At 37.6% G+C, this 23780-nt stretch overlaps 1 protein-coding gene across 1 annotated transcript in view; it reads left to right on the top strand.

Annotated features, from left to right (window-relative positions):
- The window catches only part of LOC148943354 (uncharacterized), a 463023-nt gene that overhangs the window by 18411 nt on the left and 420832 nt on the right, over positions 1 to 23780 (top strand). The window contains exons 4-5 of the mRNA XM_089101108.1: positions 2487 to 2696; positions 6682 to 6785. Of these exons, the coding sequence (XP_088957234.1) occupies positions 2487 to 2696; positions 6682 to 6785 (314 nt within the window). The remainder of the gene's footprint in view (positions 1 to 2486; positions 2697 to 6681; positions 6786 to 23780) is intronic.

The raw sequence follows: 23780 nt of genomic DNA on the forward strand, positions 1-23780 counted from the left end.
TGTATATACTTCCTAGTTACAGGCCAAGGAACCTTTGGGGGAGTATCAGAGTCGGTTTATTATTGTATGCGTATTTATATTTAATAAAATCTTATATTATCTTAATTAAACGGCCCCTGCGTTTCAGTAGCAGTTCTTACAAATTGGGACAAACAGCCAAACTTAAGTGTAAAGAAAAAGGTATTGAGGAGGGGGCAAACCTTTATATACGGAATATTTTTCTTTGTTTTGAGTTTAAATGTTGCTCCTTACTTTCAGTTAAAAAAACGTGTTTTTTCTATTTCATTTCTGTTTGTTTTTCAAATAATGCAAGTAAATCTGGCTCAGTCTCCATGAAATATACCCCCCCCCCTCACGGGAAACTTCAGTGAAGATTTCATCCAAAGTAAAGTACACGCCTCCCCGACGAGTTCCCTCCAGGTAGTCCCATCCTCACGGAAAATCCCCCTCCACATAAAATCAGTATCATATAAGCAAAAAATTCTTATATTTTTAACGCAATATCCTCGTACCATGCGGGATTCGAACCTGAATGCCTTTATAGAGAAAGGCTTGGCTCCCTCCACTACACTGATACCAGGTAACTGTTTATTTTATTTTGCAGTAGAGTGATGTAAATTAGTTATAAATATAGAAGACACAGGTATATTCTTGCTCTTGTATTTAATTAATTAAAAAATAAAATTCCCAAAAAGAAGTTTTTCAAAGAAAAGTAACGGTCATATTAAACTTAAGATTAAAAAAAAGGTAAAACTCTAAATTAGCTACTTTTTGCTGTCTTGGAAAGGGGTTATGTTAAGAAAATGAACCATCCAGTTCCAGGCATGGGTCCACAGGGTAAAGAAAGTACCGGTAAGGTGTTTTGAAGTACCTACTTCCACTCTTTCTCCCTCTAGAGGGCGATGACCTTTATTGACCTTTAAAAATCTTTTTGTTATGAAAGTGAAACCTTGTAAAACTGATCTTCTGCTTCAGTGAAGTACAAGAAAACTGTTTTTAACTTTACAACTTAGCTCAATTTCAATTTATGAGGGTTCCAAGATCTAGAAACATATTTCCTAAATTTAGGAAAAAACCCATTGATATTGTTTAAAATTCTTGATGAGAGTAGGTTTTCGAAGTGGTTAATGATTCTTATATACTACTGGGTGAGGTTAAACTCTGAATCAAGTGCATATTTATTGCGGTATCAATTCATACTGAGATCAATTGACCCTTTGCATCCTTTTATATTAGTGCATGACGTCATGACATATAGAGGCATATATAATATGTTGTTACAACCGTAAATGACGTCATACAAAGACAAAAAAGATTAATCTGTTGAATGTCCCTGGTTATAAAATCACGATTACGTCACCTATCTTGGCGTCAGACACTACAATATATGAATTAAAAAAGTCGTGATCTCAGCATAATGTTGTCTAAAAAAATTGTTCAGCTGCCAGATAATAATAGAGGATTAATTGCTAAAATGAAATATTTTGGTACTTGTCTTTTATAGCGCCTTATTTAAGTTCTTTATCTAGGTAGAACCTGTTTCTGTGACTAATCAAACTAAAATATCACAAAATATGATGAAAATATAATACTTTAGAATCAAATTTCGGCTATATATTTGTACAATAAGGGGGGGGGGAAGCATAGCAGATCTGCATGCAAAATGTGTTAGGTACAATTATTCTGCATATTATGAAGTAAGAATTGTTTTATAACTTTACACTGTTTGAATACTTAACCCTGCCCCCCCCTTAATGTGCAAATATAAAGCCCAAATTTTATATTTCCTAGCACATCCATCGTAGGGAAGGCTATTTTTTAATTTAAAATATATTTTCATCTGCTTTTCGTTTTTCAGCTTATTTTTCCTCATGATACAGTGCGTGTTGTTGAGTGCATAGTTGCCAGTGCCCCACTGCCAATAAAACAAGCAGTTTTCGACGAGCTGAAGAATAATCTTATGCTAATAGTGAATCTGAAGGGTATGAATTAACCCCCCCCCCCTTAATGTGCAACTATAAAGCCCAAATTTTATATTTCCTATCTATTCTGTCACTTCTCTTTGTCTTGTCCTGCGCTAAGCTGAAAGAAACTAACGAAGAAACCGGTTCTACTTAGCTACTGATAATTAGCAAAATATTTGAATAATTGGCATTTTACTTTATCAGGACATGCAATTATGCAAGTAGAATACCTTGGTTAAACCGGAGCTCAGTTAGCCGGGGCTCGGATAATTGTGGCTCTATTGTATAGAAAATAAAGTAATATAGGAAATCTTACAGAAAAACACTTTATTTAATAGAAACTGTATTAATGAAATTTTTTAACTAGAAATATAGATGGTAGAAATGTTTTAAAAATAAAATTTATTTAATAGGAAGGGAAATAATGTAGTAATAAAATTAGAATAAAATATATAGCACATCCATCGTAGGGACGCTATTTTTAAATTTAAAAAATATTTTCATCTGCTTTTCGTTTTTCAGCTTATTTTTGCTCATGATACAGTGCGTGTTGTTGAGTGCATAGTTGCCAGTGCCCCACTGTCAATTAAGCAGACAGTTTTCGACGAGCTGAAGAATAATCTTATGCTAATAGTGAAGTCTAAATATGCCCACTTCTATATTCTGAAAGTTCTTCGCTATGGAACCAAAGAACAAAGACAGCAAGCTATTAAAATATTTAGGGGGCGTGTTGTTAGCCTGCTACGTCACAAGGAAGGTGTCGGTCGTCATTACTAGGGGCTCTTAACTTTTTAGCACAATCCACTACTACTAACAACTCACTGGAGCACCAAGCCGTCTGAGGCTAACATAGTCAAGCACGCTCCTTTTTCTTCCCAATCTATTCAAAGCGTTCCTTTTTAAACCCTCCCAAAGCCCCAAACACAGTGAATTATTGAATGTAGTCCCTGTCACTTTCCCTTTGCTGTCAAAGTAAAAATCCACTAAAAAACCATTGGAAAGATTAATTTTAAATCGTTCTTTATTGTCTGATCCCAGCTTAATCCTTTGTGTCCATCCTTTCTCTTCACACCTTGTGGACTGCTTAAGAGACCAGAATTTTCTAACGTCCTTGTGGTTTGGAATGTGATGGTAAGGAAAATATGAAGCAAGATGAGGCTTATGAAAAACAAGGGAATAAAATAAAGAAACAAATTGGGTGTACTTTGTTTTTTAAGAGCTCACTTATTATAGCTACTATGTACTTTTTAGAAAATCTAACCCAAAAAACTCATGCTCCTCAAGCCACTCCGGGGGGGGGGGGGTGGACTGGGTAGTTGGCACATTCTTGAAGAAACCTACAGCGGGAAAACAGGAGCGAGATCAAACTCCACCCAGCTGAGCCATATTTGGATGCCTATTTAACGTTGTGTTCTGGTGGGCAGGTTGTTGATTCTTGAGCCATCTCATTGTTTTTTATGTTAACTTAACAATATCTATTCTTGAGCAATCTCAATGTTTTTATGTCAACTTAACAAAATCTATTCTTGAGCCAAATATACACGAGCCATCTTATTGTTTTTTATGTCAACTTAGCAAAATCTATTCTTGAGCCATCTCACTGTTTTTTATTGTTAACTTAACAAAATCTATTCTTGAGCCATTTATTCTTGAGCCATCTCATTGTCGAGCCATCTCATTGTTTTTTATGTCAACTTAACAAAATCTATTCTTGAGCCATATATTCATGAGCCATCTCATTGATGAGCCATCTCATTGTTTTTATGTCAACTTAACAAAATTTTGATCTAGCTATCCGTTCTAAACGATATTTTTGTTTAAATGACAGAGAAAAATCGTGATTAGGGCCATTAGCTGTGTGAATATTCTAACAAGGAGATGATTTTAAATAGGAAGTGGCAGTGCTTTTATTTTGCGTCAAAAAAAGTATAATTTTCTCATTCTTTAAGAGATTAAATTAAAGAAACAATTTTTTTTTTAGATGAAAGTGAAGAGTTACATTAAAACTCAAAATTAACAGAGATTATGTACATGTACATGAGTGTGGCTGTCACTCCCCCCAACTCCCTCTTTGCCTTAAATTTTGGCTAATGCTTAACTGAAAGTATTTTAGACTGCAAAAATATAGCCAGTTGGTGATAGCAATTGGTTTATTTACCAACTGCCTTATAAAATATATGAATTAAAATTTTTGCGGTTTAATACAAGTGGAGATAAAAAAATAAGTAAAATAAAGGCTTGCTCATAATTGCTCTTGTGATAAAAAAAAACAACTTTTTTTGCATGCGGACCCAATGGTCTGCGGTAGCGCAGGTACTGATCCCCTGAATCTCTGCCTTGGGCCGGCGGTGTAATGCGTGGTTGGGAGCAAATCATCCGATGCTTCCTGCGTTTTCCCGCCAGATTTCCACAGATACCCATTTAGAGCTGAGTCGAGCCCCCCTTTCCAAAACAAATAATCAGCACTCGAACCCCTACGCTTACGGACAATTCAAGTATACCATGCCAACCACTTGGCTAATGCAGTTCTTTATGTTGCAGTGCTCATATTTTTTTAGCTTGATAAGCCTTGATGCAGAAGTTGTTTAATTTTTTTTTATTTGTCCGTGTCAGTAAGAACATTTCAGGTGAATAATCAGAGTTATTTGTGTTGACTTGAATAAGCCCTGTTTTTCTTCTAGAAATATTGTAGCAAGAGACACCTAGTTGTTCAAAACTGAAAGTATATATTTAGGACTAAACTGTTCAAAGATGCATAAATCGAGTTACAATCTTATTGAATTCAGACGTAAAGCGTTCTAACTAATGAAAAAAACTCAAATTAAACGTATTTTTGTAAAGGGAGTCCTGGTTCTGTTAGGCCTGAGAGTGACATTTCTACTGTGGCATCACCTAGAATAAAAGGGAAACCCTATGACATTTAAGGATCAATAAATATTACATTTTTAATTGGTTTTAACTGTTGTTAGTCTTTGACAAGCGTAGCCTTAATGGCAAAATAAGATCCGTGCTTGATAGAATAACCAGTCCAACTTCGCTTAGTCTAAAAGGCATGTGAAATCTTTTTTGTTTCCTGGAAGGCCAGAAGCTTTGTGGGACCCACTCGATCTGTCTGCACGATGATCTACCAGTAATCCAGTTACAAGCTTGCTGAATTTTCTGTTATGCTTTGGCCAGAAGCTTTGTAAGACCCGCCTGATCTGTCAGTAATTTAGCAACAAAGCTGCTGAATATGGTAATTATTTGGCCAGTAGCTTTGTGAGACCCACTCGATCTGTCAGTACGTTTACCTGCCAGTAAGTCAGCAACAAAGTTGCTGAATCTTCTGCTAATAAAAGATAGTGACACAGGTAACTTACATGAAAAATATACGAAAATATTGGAAAATCGTAAATTTCTTCAGATTTAGGGGGCACGGGTAAAAAGGCTCTCCCCACTCTATATACTTGCCTGATTTTCGACTAAAAGCTTAAACACTAAAAGAAAAGAAAACTCCACACACACTATTATAGGAGTAGTAGATTTTTTTTAAGTATCGTGTTTTTCTTGTCGTATGTTAGATAAGCATAAAAATATAAGTAAATCGAGCAATAGCCAATAATAGACAAGTGTACAGGGAGTTCATCATCATCCAAAAATTGTTTGTGCTATATTTTTCAGAGAATTGCATAATTGTTTGTTATAAAAGGAAATTCATAGTGATAATTTACTACTGCTTTCAGAGAATTTTTCTTAAGGTCTGAACATTCTTCTGAGGTCCTTAAGACGTCAGAACATTCCTTTGAGTGCCTTGAGAGGTCCGAACATTCCTTTAAGGTCCTTGAGGGGTCCAAATATTCCTTTAAGCTAAGAGATCCCAATATCCCATTGTTGCCTTTAAGAGGTGCAAACATTCCTTTGAGATCCTTGAGAGGTCCAAACATTCTTTTGAGGGCCTTAAGAGGTACACACATTCCTTTTACGTCCTTAAGAGGTCCGAACATTCCTTTGAAGTCCTTGAGAGGTCTGTACATTCCTTTAAGGTCCTTAAGAGGCCCGAATATTCCTTTTAGGGCCTTAAGAGGTCCGAACGATCTATTGAGGTCTTTGAGAGGTCCGAACATTGCTTTGAGTGCCTTGAGAGGTCCGAACATTCCTTTGACATCCTTGAGAGGTCCAAATATTCCTTTAAGCCTTTAAGAGATCTCAACATTCCATTGTGGTCTTTAAGATGTGCAAACATTTCTTTGAGGTCCTTGACAGGTCCGAGCATTCTTTTGAGGCCCCTTAAGAGGTAAACACATTCCTTTTATGTCCTTAAGAGGTCTGATTATTCCTTTTAGGACCCATGCAGGTCCGAGAATTCCATTGAGGTTTTTGAGAGGTCCGAACATTCCTTTGAGGCCCTTAAAAGGTCCGAATCTTCCTTTGACATTTGATGCTGGTGTTTTTTAGAGTTTTTTCTAAAATTATCGTTTTTTTTACTCCTTTTTTGTCAACATTCCTAAAGAAATCTGTTGATTTGTCTCTTTTGTTAATATTCTTTTCTTCTTGTTTTTCTTGTAACAATATTTAATGCTAATAATCAAAGTTGTAGCAGAGTCTGATTTCTAACTTTGTATTTCTTATTTAGATTGGGTCAAAAGTCTTAGAAACTGCATACAATGACTGGGCAAATGCAAATGAGTGAGCTGAGATTTGCCAGGAGTTTTATTTTCCAGAATTTAAAATTTTTAAGGAAGAAGAAATATACACCCTGAACGATGCTGTTGCTAAACATCCGGATAAAAAAGTAGTATTTTTGAATCATTTAAAAGAGGCGCTAGAACCTGTGATTGAGAAGTGAGTTTTTTTTGTTTGTTTTTCTTTCGTCAATATTTCGGGTCTCAGAAGTTTCAAAATAATTTAGAACAGGTGATGTAGTTGATTTCGTTTCTCCCTAATATCAAAAAAGACGAAGAAAACGGTGACATAGTGATACTGTGGTACAGTAAAAGCGTTGACAACGCGGTAAAATCCTACTTTTTTGGTACAGTTTAGAATTTTGTGAATTTGAAAATTGTTTGGTACAATACAAATTTTCCAGTCATTTTGGTTTTACTTGCTGCTTTCTAATTTGGATATCTTCGAGTTTTAGTTTATCCAAAATCTTTTTCTTGTTATGGATGATTTTGAACGCTTCTGTTCATATGGTACAAATTAATCTCTCGTGGTGCAATTTTAGTCAGAAAACTGGTACAGTTTATTTCAAAGCGTTGACGACCCTGTACAGTAGTACTTTGGCATATGGTGATACAGTTGTATTATCAGTCTTTAATCTTTTGTAAACCTTTCATATTATATGCTAATGTTTTTCATTAAATAGTTCCAGGAGACAGAGCTTCGCTCGGTGAAAAGAATTTTTTTTTAATCTCCTTCGCAAAACAACTTTAATTTCATTTTTTTTTTACTTGCTGTTGAAAATAAAAATATTACGGTGTTGTATGTCTGAAAATCTGCGAGTCATTCATATGAAAATGTTTTTCAAAAATCAATCCCCCTTCCCCCCGGAAAAGCAAATTTTCTCTATTTAGATACTTCTTTTTTACATCGGAAAGCTAACAAGTACCTTATTACGAACAATCTTATTAAATGATCAATAACCACGGAGCGAGCGAAGCTCGGTTCCATTATACATGTCCCAAATACGGTCCCAAATAGTAGGCTACATGACTATTATAGATCATTTGCCTCATGTCAATAAGTTTAATCATTTGAAATTTCTTAGTAGTCTATAGTTTCGTTCAAACTATTAGGGCGAAGTCACTCCATCTTTATTTGGAGGAGGGAGGGAGGGAATGAACTTAAATATAGCATTTTAGGCCTAAATTCTCTAGCTTTCAGTGAGAGGTTTAGATAAATATGAGTAGAGATGCCATAATATCTCCGATCAGGACATAATTTATGCATGTTTTTATGGTTTTTGTCAGTGAGAATTTGAAAAACAGGAATTTTGTCACATTTATGGATGGTTTTATGGTTTTTGTCAGTGAGTGTGAAAAAACAGGAGCTTTGTCACATTTATGTCTGTTTTTATGGATGGTTTTATGGATTTTGTCAGTGAGAATGGAAAAACAGGAACTTTGTCACTTCCTTCTTGTTGTTGTTCAAGCCAGATGTTATGAGTTTCCGGGAAACAGTATTTCTTGTTGTTGTTTTGAGCACGCGATAGAGTCATTAGGGAGAACACGTGGTTAATGGGGTCAGTGTTGTTGTTGTTGTTCGATGCAGGTGTTACGAGTTTCCAGGAAACAGTATTTGTTGTTGTTGTTCAAGCCAAATGTTATGAGTTTCCAAGGTAACAGTTAGATCCCCCTTCTCAGCGAATCAGAGGGCTTTGTTTACATAACAATTTGACCTTGAGATTTCGTATATAACGGGCATGCAATGTGATTCAATTATCAGAAAGTATTTTGACACAATGGATAGAACAATTAACATAATTGATGAGCTTGAGGCCTTGGCAGCCGCAATTAGCAATGTAAGTACATTTTTATTTTCAAAGGAATTTTCCTTGGTCACCCTCCAGTATATTCAGATAAAACGTAAATATATTCCTTTACCCTCAAACCCCCCCCCACAAACCATACTCAATGCAAAACGTAAATATATTCCTATACCCTCAACCCCCCCCAACAAACCTAACCACCAAACAATCTTTATACTCAATGCAAAACGTAAATATATTCCTTTACCCTCAACCCCCCCCCCAAACCATACTCAATGCAAAACGTAAATATATTCCTATACCCTCAAACCCCCCCACCACCCCCAAACCATGCAATCTTTATAGTCACTAGAAAACGTGAATATATTCCTTTACCCTCAAACCCCCCCACCCCCCCCCAAACCATGCAATCTTTATAGTCACTAGAAAACGTGAATATATTCCTTTACCCTCAAACCCCCCCCCCCCACAAACCATACTCAATGCAAAACGTAAATATATTCCTATACCCTCAAACCCCCGCCCAACAAACCTAACCACCAAATAATCTTTATACTCAATGCGAAACGTAAATATATTCCTTTACCCTCAAACCCCCCCCCCCATTGTCTTACAATCCCAAATTCTCGCAAAAAGAAATACCATTTCGATAAATTCCTTCCCTCTATATTTCCAGCTAAATCCCCCTCCCCCCCACTCTAATACAAACATCACATTGCAATGAAAACGAAAATATATTCTTTTACCATCGAAACCTAACCACCACAAAAAGAAATATCTTTTCTCAAATTAATTTTTTCTGTAAGCCTATCAACTTCTGTCTATCTTTTAGCTATTAACCCGCTCTGTTTTGACACAAGACTCCAATGTGAGGCCTATAATTAGCTGACACCCTTTCCGCTTTACAAACGTGGTCAACGGAACTATTCTTCCGTCAAAATTAAAACACAATGATGCGATAATTAAGCTAGGCCTACACAACCTGTATGGAAGTAGAGAAACAAGTTATTTTCGAATTAGGGTCTAACAATATCCCCCCCATTGTCTTACAATCCCAAATTCTTGCAAAAAGAAATACCCTTTCGATAAATTCCTTCCCTCTATATTTCCAGCTAAATCCCCCCCCCAACAATCCATACTCAATGCAAAACGTAAATATATTCTTTTACCCTCAAATACCTTTTCGATAGAAATAATTTTTCGGTAAATTTGGCCTTTCTGTAAGCCTTATCAACTTCTGCCTATCTCTTAACTATTAACCCGCTATGTTTTGACATAAGCTCTCCGCACAAGCATATAATTAGCTTGTCATCCCCTCTTCCTGTGTGTTCACGGTATCGCTCTAGCCAAAAGGATTGTTCTGGTTGTCAAACTAAAACGATTTTAGGCAATAATTAGATTGTGGATTCGTAACCTGTATTTGCCGGAGAAGTAGTGAAATGCATTTTAAACAAAATAATTGCTAACAATATATTTAGGACATTATGTAAAAGGGGGGAGGAGGGGCAATACAGCGCTTCTAACAGCTTACTTGTAAGTAAATTATGTAAAAGGAGGAGGGCAATGCCTTCAATTCTACCGACATCATTGTAAAGTAAATTACGTAAAAGTAAAGGGGGATTCGGCGTGTAGACATGTACACCCATTGACAAGAAAAATAATGTGTAAATATATGTATTTTGTCTCTAGCCATTTTTTTAATTTTTTTCAAGCTTTCAATAAAGTTTCTTTTATATTCCCTGATGCTAATCCAGGATTTTTGTTGGGAGAGGGGGCTATCGCTTTTATTAGTGACAAAATAGAAAAGATAATTGTTTCTTTGTCATTTAGAGATTTTTGCTATAACATTTGAACAAAAGGTAGTAAGATATGCATTTCGCTTGAATAAAACTCATGATTAACACAATGAGAGGGTAGACCTAGGGTGGTTTAATTTTCCTAAATTTAGGGGGAGAGAATATGGGTTTTTTGCTTTACTAAAATGAGATAAATACTTTTCTAAACAAAATTATAGTTAATAATTTTCTTTCTGTAAAAAGGGGGAAATTATTTTAATACTAATTTTCTTCTCTTTTTTAAGGCAAATCATGAAGAATTTGCAGCCCCTACATCGATGAGACCTATGACTGGCGCAAATAGCGAAGAATGATCCTCGCCGCCACCCACGAAGAAAGCAAGGGCTAATAATGCGCCCCCTGCGAAGGCTACTGTCATGCAATATAGTCGCTGGCCAAAACCCTCTAGGTCCACGCTGCCTGCCCAAGTGCAGCCATCTATGCAAGCCACTCTTAATCGAGCCTCAGTTATACATTATGCTCGTCGGCCAAAACCCCCCAGCTCCACACTACCTGCCCAAGTGCAGCCGTCTGTACCAGCCCCTGTCCCGGCTCCACAAGTCACAGCTCCTGCGAAATAAATTAACGTCACCGGTCCCTCCACCCTCCAACACCCATTACCTGGACCTCTAATCGCTGCCCTATCAACTCTAGGTCAGGAGGTTACCCTCCAACATGCACTACCTGGTCCTTTGGGCACCCAAGCCCAGGCGGATTATGCAAATGTAAGCATTTTTTTCCTACCTATCTATTTCTTCCAATGTTTTTTCTTTTTCAATCCCAATATAAACTTATCTCTGCGATATATTAACCACTATTACATATCTAAATGTATTTTTTGCAAAGAAACCACTCTTTTCTCTGTTGCTATCGCTTCACATATAGTTTAGATACCATTGAAACTCAAAATGCTATTCCGTTCACAATTGAATATTATCTTGCTTTAATCTTTGACATAAGCTCTCCGAACAAGCATATAAATAGATCTGTTTCATCTCAATTTCCGGTTTTGTTCTATCATTAACGATGGTTAGGCCGCCAAGTCTAGGCTTTCAATGCTTTTAACATAATTCTATTGTATTAGCTGTGAATTGTCTGCAAAGTTAGGAAATTGGAATTCTATGTAAGAGCGAAACAAGTTATACCACCAAAAATAATAATTGCTATTTATGACATTGCTGAAAAGGGGGAGCCTAGTTGCCCTCGAATCTTTTTGGTCGCTTAAAAAGCGCACTAGAACTTTTAATTTCCATTCATATAGTTTTAAGAGAGATTATTCCATCTGTCACATATTGACGTTCTAATTTACACTGAATATTGCTATTTTAGTGAGGGGGAATTCAAGCTAACGGTTGCAGCCTGGAACACTCGCGCGAGAATTAGAGAAAAATTTTGATGGGCATTATGAGAAAGAGGGTTGGGAAGCGCTGCGGGAGGCGCTGCTTGAAGCACCGTGGGCCCGAGAAGCGCCGCAGGGATGCACCGCGGGCCAGGAAAGCACCGCAGGATGCGCCGCGTAAAAAAAACCTTCTATGTAATATCTTAGATTATAGTTAAGCTATTTTTCATTTATAGGTGTGCGTTTGCGTCCCATAGCAACCGTCCAGGTAATAGGGGGAAGACGAGGCAGTGGACCTCAAAGACAAATAAACATGGGATGATATCAATTAAGTACAAGATCATATTGATGTGTTTTCAGATGATTTTTTTAATGCAAAAGCTAGCACAGTTGAACAGGGGGACTTGAGCCTGAACCCTTTACAACTTTTAGATGATTTCACTGGGAACCCTCCTCTATCCCCCACTGATTACCTACTTCCACTTCAAACAACTGAAGTGGAACATGGCCCGAATATTGTTGAACAACTAGGGGGAGGGGGTACATCTTCCCCCGATTTTCTTTTGTCCAATACAATGTTAAATAATATAGTTGTTTTCACTGCAACGTTTGGGGATCCCTTTAATACACTTATGGGGGGAAATTTTGTTTTTGATCCTGTAGAAATAGTGCACGCCTCTGTAGATAAAATTCGTCCACTACTGGAGAACCAAATTCAGTTGTGGGGGGGGGGGGGTAGGGATTAAGTTAAGGTTTCTATTGTTTTAAAGGTTTTTTATTTTAATGAGGGAAAAAGCGAGGTTTATTATAATTTTATACATTCCGAGATGCGCGTAATTTATCCAAATTTAGAAAATTTTGAGGGAGTTTTTAGTGAGTGGGTAGGACAAATTATAGTGCATCTTGATAAATTTAACGAAAATGGGAGTGGTTCTGTATTTTGATTTGTTGAAAATTTAAGCGATAGTATTTGTAAAATAAATAAATATTTTATTTTAAGTGGGGTGTGGGACAGGGAGATAATTTTAAAATATAATCCTGATCTAGAAGGATGTAAAGGTGTCCAGCAGATCTGTTTTGAAACAGGTCAAATATCTTTCTGGTATGCTTTCATCATCTCAGCACTCGAGTCGCTAGCTCGTTACGCAACTAAGACGAATTTGGATCACTGGGCAGTACATGGGAAGGAAGGGTCCGATGTCACAGTTGTAGATTTTTCATGCTTAGAAGGAAAATACCCAGTAACACTAAGATCCATTGACATTTTTGAAAGGGTCAATGCCCATTTAAATATTGGCGTTACTGTGGTACAATACATAACAGAATTTAAAGATGGGACTCGTTCAAAAAAGAAGGGGGTGGTATTCCCCGTAAGGGGCCCGTCAGTTGATTTGGTTAAACACTGGGTTTGTTTTTTATATACACCACCTAGTGAACCTAACGCAATCGGCATTTTTACCCCTAGCCCTGACATTAGTAGAGTTGTGGGGGAGGGTAAAACGGGGCGGGGGGTATGTCTCTACTGTCCAACATGCCTATCTAGATTCCGTAGTGATATAAAACTACGGGGCACATGAGACACTGTAGACGACATTCAAACGGTTTCAGGGGATAGGGCCATTCAACGTTTTAAAAATTTTCAAAATACCCTTCTCCAATGCAACAAAATATCTTTAGACTGCGAAGATAAGCTAGTAGAGGTGAACGATCCACAATATACAAACCGTATCAAAGAACACCAGGCCATTGCAGTGTCATATGCTCATGCGCAAAGAGACAATTCTAACACCATGCGGTTGTTAGAAATAGTTGAAATCTTGTAAAGGACCGAGTGTATCCATCTAGAACTGTATAATCTGCTCAGCGCAAAGTAGGACGCTATGTTTCTCGTGAAAAATACGCAGTCGACAATGGTGTGTATCGTGATTTCTCATCGCACGATTTAAATAAATCAACTGATGTTTTCGTGTTAAGGGGTACTGGGTCGCGGAGGATAAGGGGACTAAAGGACCAAGAGGGGGGAGGGGGAAAGTCAGAGACCATGATCACTTGTGGCCGGAAATATCATCTGGGGGTAGTAATTTTAGGGGGGTAGCGCATCAATCGTGTAATTTAAACGTTAACCAACAGTTTTTATCCCAGTTTTTATTCATAACTCTAATTATGACTTAAAATTTATTTTACCGGCACTGGCACGTATGCACAGGGAGGGAGGGGGAGTAGATAGTCCAAGGATGAATAATTCGTTTATCTACAACATTATTCCCAAATCGGCCGATAAGATATTGCTTCTCGAACTGAAATGGCAGGTAGTGGATAATGGGCGTACGTGCTGGAATAAAATTAGGTTTTTAGATTCTTTTAGTTTTTTCCCCAAATCATTAAGTCAACTAATTCAAGTGCAGAAAAGCGACACTTTTGATAGCTTTCCCTTGCTTAAACAGCACTTTCCAGACAGTGAAATGTATGACTTATTAACCAGCAAAGGTATATATGCATATGATTATTACTGCTCTGGTGCTCGATTAAGTGAGGAGAAACTACCTCTAATCGAAGCTTTTCACAATTCACTGACCAACAGTGAATGCACAGTCGAGGACTATGAGTTTGCCAAGAAGGTGTGGGCCAAAGGGGATTGTAAAAATGGGTGGGATTATTTTAGACTGTACTTGGCCAGTGACGTTCTAACTCTGTTGGATATAGTCTGTAAGAACACAGAACAGATTTATTCAGAGTTTGGGCTAAACATAGGATAATATTTTTCAACACCCAATTTAATAATGGATTCAGTTTTAAAAATTAGCAAGGAGGACCTAGGCCTAATCACCGATGTAGATCAACACCTTTGTGTAGATCGTTTAATGAGGGGAGGGTATGTTTTTCAAGGGGACCGCGTCTTGTCAACCGATCCGAGTGGACAAAGCACCGGTGTAAAGTCAAGTGCAGTGTTCTTGGACATGAACTCGTTGTACCCCTCGGCAATGTCCCACTACTCTTTGCCGTGTGGGAACTATCAATGGCTTGAGAATCCTTGTGAGTTCCCTGACATTACCACCGTCGAGGACAATGGGCCACAAGGATGGTTCTTTGAAATTGACGGTCACATTCCGCTGGCCCTTCAAGACTCAATCAAAGATTTTGTTTTTCCCTGTATTAATCGACCCGTGACCAGGGACTCGCTGAGTCCCTACCACCATTATTTAGTTGAGAATAGGGGGATGCACTGGACCCCCCTCTAAACAGAAACTGATCACTGATTTGGACCCTAGGGAGAATATTGCTGTTCGCCATGTGCGTTTGCACTGGATGGTGAACAACGGTTTCAAAGTCACTAAAATACATCGGGTCCTACAGTTCAATCGGAAACCTTATTTGAAAACGTTTATCGATACTTTTGTCGATAAACGTTCTAGGGCAAATTCAAAGGTAGAGAAGGAATTGTACAAGCTCATTCCAAATTCAGCGTTTGGCAAAATGTGTGAAAGCGTACGCAACAGATCTCGCTGTCACGTCGTGACTGACCCTCTAGAGTGTGCACGAATTATTGCCGACCCTAATTTTACATCATTCACGAGCATAGAGGCCGGCATGGTTCTTCTACACAGGAAAAAGCGAAATGTAGTACTGAACAAGAATATTGCAGGAGGTAGTTCAGTACTAGAAATTTCAAAAAAGCTCATGTTGTCGTTCTTTTATAATGTGTGCAAGGTTCAATGGCCACGGGAGGGGGAGGTTCAAGTTTACTATGGTGATACAGATTCTCTGCTGTTAAAGGTAAATGGGACTGAAGATTTATTGGGTGATTTGCAAAATGGGGTGCACATCAGCTCGCGGATGGATTTCACCAACTGGAATCCATCCTTCTACCCCAAGTTGCTGAAACGTCAAGCCCCCAACCAAGTACTAAAATTTAAATCAGAGACGGGGAATGATGTGATATCAAGGGGGGTGTTCCTGGGTCCCAAGGCTTATTGCGTGGAAACACATATTGGGGATGAAAAGAAGACATGTAAAGGGGTGCCTACACACTTTGTAAAGAGCAATTTTAACATTAGTGTGTACAGAGACTGTGTAGAAAGTAGCCTAGTGCTTGCAAGAGCACAAGTGCTTGCAATTCGCTCTCTACAGTATAGAAATTATACTGTGAGAGTAGAAAAAAAATGCAATGTCATGTATATCTGAAAAGGTCTATGTGCTCGAGAATGGTGTGAGTGTCCTGCCCCATGGTCACCATCGTATTTCAAATCAAGTTGAATGCGTACACTATCGTAATCAATTTGGTCTTGATAAACTAATTTAACCCAGGCACTAACCATCACCACTTAACCTTTCATAAATTAACTATCCAACTCATCTAGCCCAATAACTAACCACCACCACTCACCTATAGCAGTGATGACAACTATTGTTTTTCCATCGCGGCTCCCGGTGGGGTGGGGGACCCTTCCCGCGGCCGGCTCCCGGGGGTGGGGGGTCCTACCTTTAAATTCACTGTAATGTTCAACTGTGCTAGTTCCAAGTGTATTTTGTTGTTGTATAAAAAGTGCTGTAGATGGACAAAGGTGTTGTACAGAAAAGTGTTGTACAGAAAAGTGTTGTACAGAAAAGTGTTTAAAGACAATAAGTGTTATCATTGTTCTTGTTGAACAAATAGAGTTTTCATGTTGACCAAGTGTCATGTTGAACAAGTGTTATCATATTGCTTCAATAAATGTTGCCATGAAATATTGTTTTTGTTGTTCTTGAATAGATAGATCTATGGGAAAATTACTACTTATTCATTGGACACATATGATTTACAGTTAGTCATAGTCCGACTGTTGTCAACAGCATGTATCAATTTAAAACACCCTTCAGATCATTTCTGTGAGGACCCTCAATGTCAGGGAAAACAACGCTTTTAGCTAGAATAATTCAAAATTGCGATAAATGTTTATAGAAAAATTGAAAAAAATCTATTAGTGTTATAGTATTTGGTAAGAGTCCTGTGATAAAATAAATGCTATTGTCGCTACCATACCAAGACCATTCATAAGATGACTTAATGTTTTCAATAGTATTGAACCAAGCTCGTGGCTGATTATTGATGATTTGGCTGAATCCATTGAACAGTTCTCACAGGAAATGCTACAATTGTTCACTGTCCGATCTCATCATGAGCACATTTCCATAACCCTGGTTCTACACAATCTGTTTCATCAGAGCAAATGTATGCGAACCCTTGCTTTGAATTGCACTATCTATATTATCTATCGAGTCGTTCGGGATTCTAGCTCACTAATAACTCTCGATAAACAGATATACCCCGGCGCCCCAAAATTTATGTTGTCAGTGTACACACAAGCTACTAGCAAACCTAATGGTTACATTTTGCCGGATCTTAATCAGAGCACACCCGAGGATCTACGTGTAGTCACCGACATTTTCGACAATGAAATTACAGTATATCTTCTGGTGAACAGTAGAAAAGGCTATTAGTCGCTATCATGACACTGAAGAAACTACACGAACAACGGCATTTATTTTCCGTTTAAGCACTTCAAAACCCTTGCTTAGGAAAGCCATACTCAAACCTGGTGTCGACAATGATTTCATTAATCTAAGAGCTGAATTTTGTTTAAATTTAACTGAGAACAATGTTCAACTTCCAGAAGGTTTTAGACAACAGATAAAGCAACATCTTTCCACTGTACGTGCCTTGCATTTAAAAAAAAAGGTAAAAAAATTTAAGAGAAAGCGACTCCTTCAAGCAGGCGGTAGCTTTTTCACACTTTTACTGCCAATAATCGCAGGACTTGTAAACAGTTTTCTCTAGAGAATGGCAAAACCCTATAAATTGACACCATTTGAACTTGTCCTCTCGCCCGTCGAACATTTTGAAGACAATCTAAACAAATTCATTAATGATGAGAATATTGCCGATGATAAAAAACTGCTTTTACTTCAAGATGCATTGCGACGTATGGACAAACATAGACCTTATCGTGAGAGACCCGTCGCCGATCCCTCTAAACCAGAAACATCTCAAGATTCTGTACAATCAAAGGAGAAGGAATTGAATTCGATTGTATTGAAAATTGGAAACCTATTGCGACTGTCCTATTGAGAACAGAGTAAAAGAATATTATCTTATCTCGTGATGTAAACTGGTGATCAAGTTCAAGTCGATAGCATAGGGAAACAAATTATAATTCGGGGAAAAAGTTATAATCAAGTTGATTTAATTTGTGATATAGTGACGAATCGTTAAGGACTCTTAACCTTTGAGAATAGTCTATGCGCCTTTCTAAGTGTATCAAACTTTCACAAAAGTCTTATTGGCAATAAGCAAATTCTTAAGAAACTAAGAGAATATAGTCCTCCAACAACACCATTTAAAAAAGAAGAAGATTCAATATTTGAAGATACCAGCACTACAGATTTTACGACACTTGTGGCTGCTAGTCAAAAGCGCAGACGAATTGATTCGCCCACCAGTGTGCAAAAGGGGAGTGGACATTACACTACGAGTTTAAGTTCAAAATGGATGAAGTTCTGAAAGGTATATATGAAAATGTTGGCGAAGCGGGGAGTTTAAGTTCTCCCAAAACGCTTTCTAAAGTTGTCTCCGGCACCACATTGAAAAATGCAAAAGATTATCTAGAGAATGAGCCGAGTTACACGCTACATCGGAATCATAGACTTTGCAGTAAACAATATCGACAAACTAAAGCCCTTTTCCCTCTGCATATTATGCAAACGTATCTTTTAACTTTTGATGCAGTTCAACGGCGTCACAATGCACCCTACAAATATATTCTAATGGCAATCAGTGTCTTTAGTCGCTATGCCTAGCCATTCCACTACGATCAAAGAGAGGTGTTGAAGTTGCTCGGGCCATTGAAAGTATTCTTGAACAGGATTCCTATAGAAAAATTCAATCAGATCGTGGCAGTGAATTTGTTAACCATCATGTGCAAAAGGTTCTTTTGAAATATAATACAACACTTTATCATAGTCACAGTCCGATAAAGGCTGCATTGGCCGAACGATTAATAAGAACGATTCGTCTATTAATTTCAAAATATTGTACCCTGAAAAATACATCTGCTTTTATTCATGATTTAGATAAAATCATGCAGAAATACAACCATCGACCCCATCAATCTCTGTCCAACTCTAGCTCTCGGAGTGTTCACTGCAGTGAAAATACATTTGATACTTTTCTAAAGCAATACTCCAATGGCAATGAGAAGAAAAAGAAGAAGAAATTCAATGTTGGTGATACTGTTCGAATTAATAGAACCACCAATATTTTTGAAAAAGGGAAATATTTATGGAGCACTAAGCTTTTTAAAGTATCCAAAATCCTGGACACTATACCCATAACTTACCAACTATGAGACTCCAAAGATGCAGAGATTCTCTGTGGTTCTTATGAATATGAACTGCAAAAAGTTAGAAACACTAGTGAAATTTATCAAATTGAAAAGATATTAAAGAGACGTACTCGTAGGGGCAAGAAACAGTTACTTGTTCGCTGGCTAGGATACAACTCAAATTTTGATTCTTGGGTCAGTGCTGAAGATATTAACAATGCCCAGTGATTTCTATGTGACTTTCATGTCCAATGTTTCTGATCCTCTCTACAATGACTTGAATAAAACAAGTGATTTTTGGACAAAACTCCCCCACCATCAAATTCGACGGAAAGTATGAAGTGGCTCTTGTCGACTGTATTCTCAAAAATACTTATGACATCCTGAGAAAGGATCGTAAATATGAAATAAAAATTAGACCCTATGATTGGCCACCACTACCAGGTGATCAAGAACAAATTAAAAAAATCAATTGGTTGGATTATCCATATATTGAATTACCCTACGAGGAACTCACCTGTATGAGTGATTTATGTCGTTCTATTAATAAAAGAATTTCCGCTCGTAAAAAAGGAGCTTTTCATTTCAACTATTAAAATGAGGAGGGCAAGATCTACATTAGTTCACATATTGCCAGCGAAACGGTTATTCTCAATGATAACCTAAAGGATGTTTTTGGCTTTAAGCTCAATATAATCAACGGTAAAGGTGCCGGAAACACAAATTTCATTTTTGCTGACTACCCGCCTGCCTTCTCCACAGACACTTGTATATTTCTCTACGCTTCATTTGTGGAAACATCTCGGGCTGGTAATACAAATGTCCCCCTCCTACGAGTTCTTGAACGAAAAACCAATCAAGAACATATTCATCACTACAATATAAAACATCTTCAATATATTCCAGTAAACACTTCCTATTTCAAACCCTGTCAGTTTACATTAAGTACTAAATTGGGTAATCCCATAGCAATTTCAAATGGTTTGACTGTGACTATATGTCATTTTCGACCCATCGTTCAACAGCAAGATGTCTAATAAAAAGGTGGTATTCACTTGTCCTGATATTTACTGCTATGTTAATACTCTTGGTCCAAGACAACAGGGACAATGGAATGGACTATTACAAGGGTCGCTCGTCAATGTCTGGCTATGGTCTTGGTAGCTGGTTTGCTAAGCTGTTTCGCTCTTCACTACCACTGGCTAGAAAATATCTTGTACCGGCTGCGACAGATTTTGCATCCTCTACACTATACGATTGGGGCTCTGTGCAAGGATTTTAAAAAGAGTGCTACGGAAAATCTTAAGTCCAGCGCACGAACCCTTGGCGAGAAATTAAAGCAAAATGGTAAAGGTTTAAAAAGGTTAAGAAACAATGTATCACTCATCAGTCTCAACCCAGGACGGAAGCGAAGGACATCCCTTTTGTCGAAGAATAGAAGGAAAAAGCCGATACGTAGTGTAGCCAGAAGTTCTGGGAAGAAAATTGTTAGATCGAAACGAGATTTTTTCTCTAAAGATGTCCTACCTGCCGCATAAGGATTCCCAACCTTCAATCACCGCCTAATTGAATCTTTTCACTGCCGAATATGTTGATGTGAGTGTCAAGCATGGATACTATGAACAATTTTATCCGCTAGCACCCCTCTCCTATAATATCCACTTTCAAATTCAGTCCAATGAAGACTACTTCATAGATTTTTCGGCCACATTTATAGATTTACAAATGAAGGTCCAAAAATCTTATAATGCAATGCCAGTTTGAGGCGATGGTATATCCTATGAAAATTGTATATTACATAATTTATTTCGTCAAATTAGTGTCTACATCAACGCCACGCTGGTGAGCACAAACAACAATCTCTCAAACTATGCAAGCTATGTGCAATTCTTGTTGATGACGCCCAAGTCATACAAGGAATTGAGAGTCACCTCCAATGGTTATTAATATATTACTAATACTGATAATACATATACACTTAAAAATGCTACAACTAGCGAATTACATCTAGTTGTAAAAATATATCATGAAATATTTAATATACCCCAATGGCTGCCGGCCAATGTTAAAGTGGATATAAAACTGACGCTTGCACCATCAAATTTCATATTGAGAAAGGAAATTGCTGCCAATCCCGATGTAAGTCTCTCCCTCACCTCGGCAATACTTCATGTACGCAAACAGCAGGTTATGAGTTCTGTTGCTTTGGCCGTGGAAAAACTGAGAGCCAATGGAAATAATATTAAACTACTTGTTCCTCATGCAATCACCAATCAACGTCATATTGCCATGGGGTCACGCACATACACCGATTCATCCTTAATCAATGGCGAAATCCCCTCGAAATTGACATTGGCATTAGTAAAGAGTGCTGATGCAATAGGATCCTGAACTGAATGCCCCCACAAATTTGAGATGTTTGGACTTTCATCTCTTGTTTGCAAAGTAAACGGTATCCCACTCTACAATCTACCCTTTGATAAATCCTATAGAACATTGTATGAGTTGAACATGCAAACCCTAGATCATGACTCAACTATTTTAAAATGGTATAACCGAAGATATGTTTACTAAAACACATGGTATCATTGTATTGGATTTGTCTGGCACACAGGATATGAGTATAGTACGTACGGGGACTGTGCGTTTAGAGTGTACATATGCCAACCCATTGGCTGAGAGTATTTGCCCTAATCTCACTAAATCAATATGAAGCCTATTGGGAAATCACTCCCGAAGGCAGTGTTCTACTAGACTTGGCGCCATGAACACCAGTCAAATAATTAGTGTATTTAATATGGACCCCTACATGTCCCAGTACAAATCCTATTGTCCACCCGCAGACTGTCTTTGAAAAATTCAAAGTACGAACAGTACCTTGATTATTGTGAATAGCAGTCCATCGACTGTGTTGACGGGTCATTGGCTGTGCATCTATCAAACAATGAAGACGATTGAATTTTTTGATCCTCTTGGCCTACCCTATACATTCTACACACCCCACATCATTAAATATATTGAGAGCAGTGGGAAAACTATTATTCAAAATCGGAAGAGGGTTCAGGATCTAACGACTAGGTGCTCCAGCTTCCACCCATAACTAACTTGTGTGTTCTTATATCGTGGTCATGCTTACAAGATGTTTTTTTGCATGTCTAGAGACAGTTCGTTTCTGAACGACTCTCTAGTGGAAAATATACTTAAAAGTGTATCTAATATTGATTTCAGTGCCCTAAGAGTAAAGTGCTTAGAAAATTTTTGTGAATTTGTTTATTAATAAAATGTATATATATACAACAATGTCTTTAAATCTTCACTTTTAGATTTCTTCATCGGTGTATAGGTAACTATCGTGAACCACTAATGCTGGTAAATCATTTGGATTCACTGTATGTTAACCTTGATTGAGTGCAAAGTCGGGGTCACATTTTCGGCAGTACAATGTAACTTCACTCTTGTCATATCTCTTTGTATAGTCAATGATACTATTTGCATTCATATTATGAAATTCACGAGTTTCAATCTGTCTATTTGAAGCAATATCACATACTGTGTTTTCAAGTGGTGAATCACATTCGGTAACTGCCAAATAAAAATCGCTTGGTTTTTAGTCATAGTAGGCAGTGTCGTCACAGCGATGACGTAGAAACCAGATTGTCTTGTTACCCCAACAGTTGAATCGTAGACCAGATTCCTCTTCCAAGAATAATTTAAATCCACGACGGTACCAATCTCGTAGAAATAAACTAAAATCATGTTTAGGATTCTTTCCAATCATAGCGGGGTAAGTATTCTCCCACTGATCACATTTATCATTGTGACAATTGGAGCATAGGTGCCCGCTAGGGTGAGAGTCACACACCTCCTCAAGACATGAATTACATCCTTTAATTTGTACTGCATAGCCTCTATGTAATTTGCAAGGATTGCATAATTTACACTTTTCATTATAGTCATCAATAATTGTACAATTCTCGCATTGAGTCCAACTGCCAAGAGTGTACATGCACAATGGGCATATATAGAACATTTTTTTGGTTTCCGATGTCAACTCTCTCACAGCTAAAACGAAACTGATCGTCTTCGCTCGATAAATTCAAAGTGAAGGAAAGGGGAGAGGAGTAACTCTGTGACGTTGCCTCTTTCGAAGGAGGAGCCATCTACATCGGCAATGAAAGTATATTCACAATAGGATTCCGCTTTGTTCTAATTAATATATAAATAAATTGGCTATATGCGTTTGAGTCTCATTTTAAAAGTCTCCAACATCAGTCCCATGGGGATTATTCCAAATTGCGAGACAATCATCATCCAAAATCAATGTTTTTCCATAAATAGCAGATTTGATCTCCTTCTCTCTTTCTCGACTTTATTCATTTTTCAGTCATTTCACTCTGACTGCCAACTCTAGACTAACCAGAAAAGAAAGTTGGCTCGGAAACAATAACAACATTGACCTCGGTATTCGCTGTGAGTTCGCCCAAAACAACAGCAGCAATATTGACCCCATTAACCACGTGTTCATCCTAATAGCCCTTTCGCGTGCTCAAAACAACAACAAGAAATACTGTTTCCCGGAAACTCATAACATCTGGCTTGAACAACAACAAGAAGAAAGTGACAAAGTTCCTGTTTTTCCATTCTCACTGACAAAATCCATAAAACCATCCATAAAAACAGACATAAATGTGACAAAGCTCCTGTTTTTTCACATTCACTGACAAAATCTATAAAACCATCCATAAATGTGACAAAGTTCCTGTTTTTCAAATTCTCACTGACAAAAACCATAAAAACATGAATAAATTATGTCCTGTT

The sequence above is a fragment of the Artemia sp. Qi Xiang Cuo genome, chromosome 15 (genome assembly GCF_049724085.1).
Source record: "Artemia sp. Qi Xiang Cuo chromosome 15, ASM4972408v1, whole genome shotgun sequence".
NCBI classification, from domain to species: Eukaryota; Metazoa; Arthropoda; class Branchiopoda; order Anostraca; family Artemiidae; genus Artemia; species Artemia sp. Qi Xiang Cuo.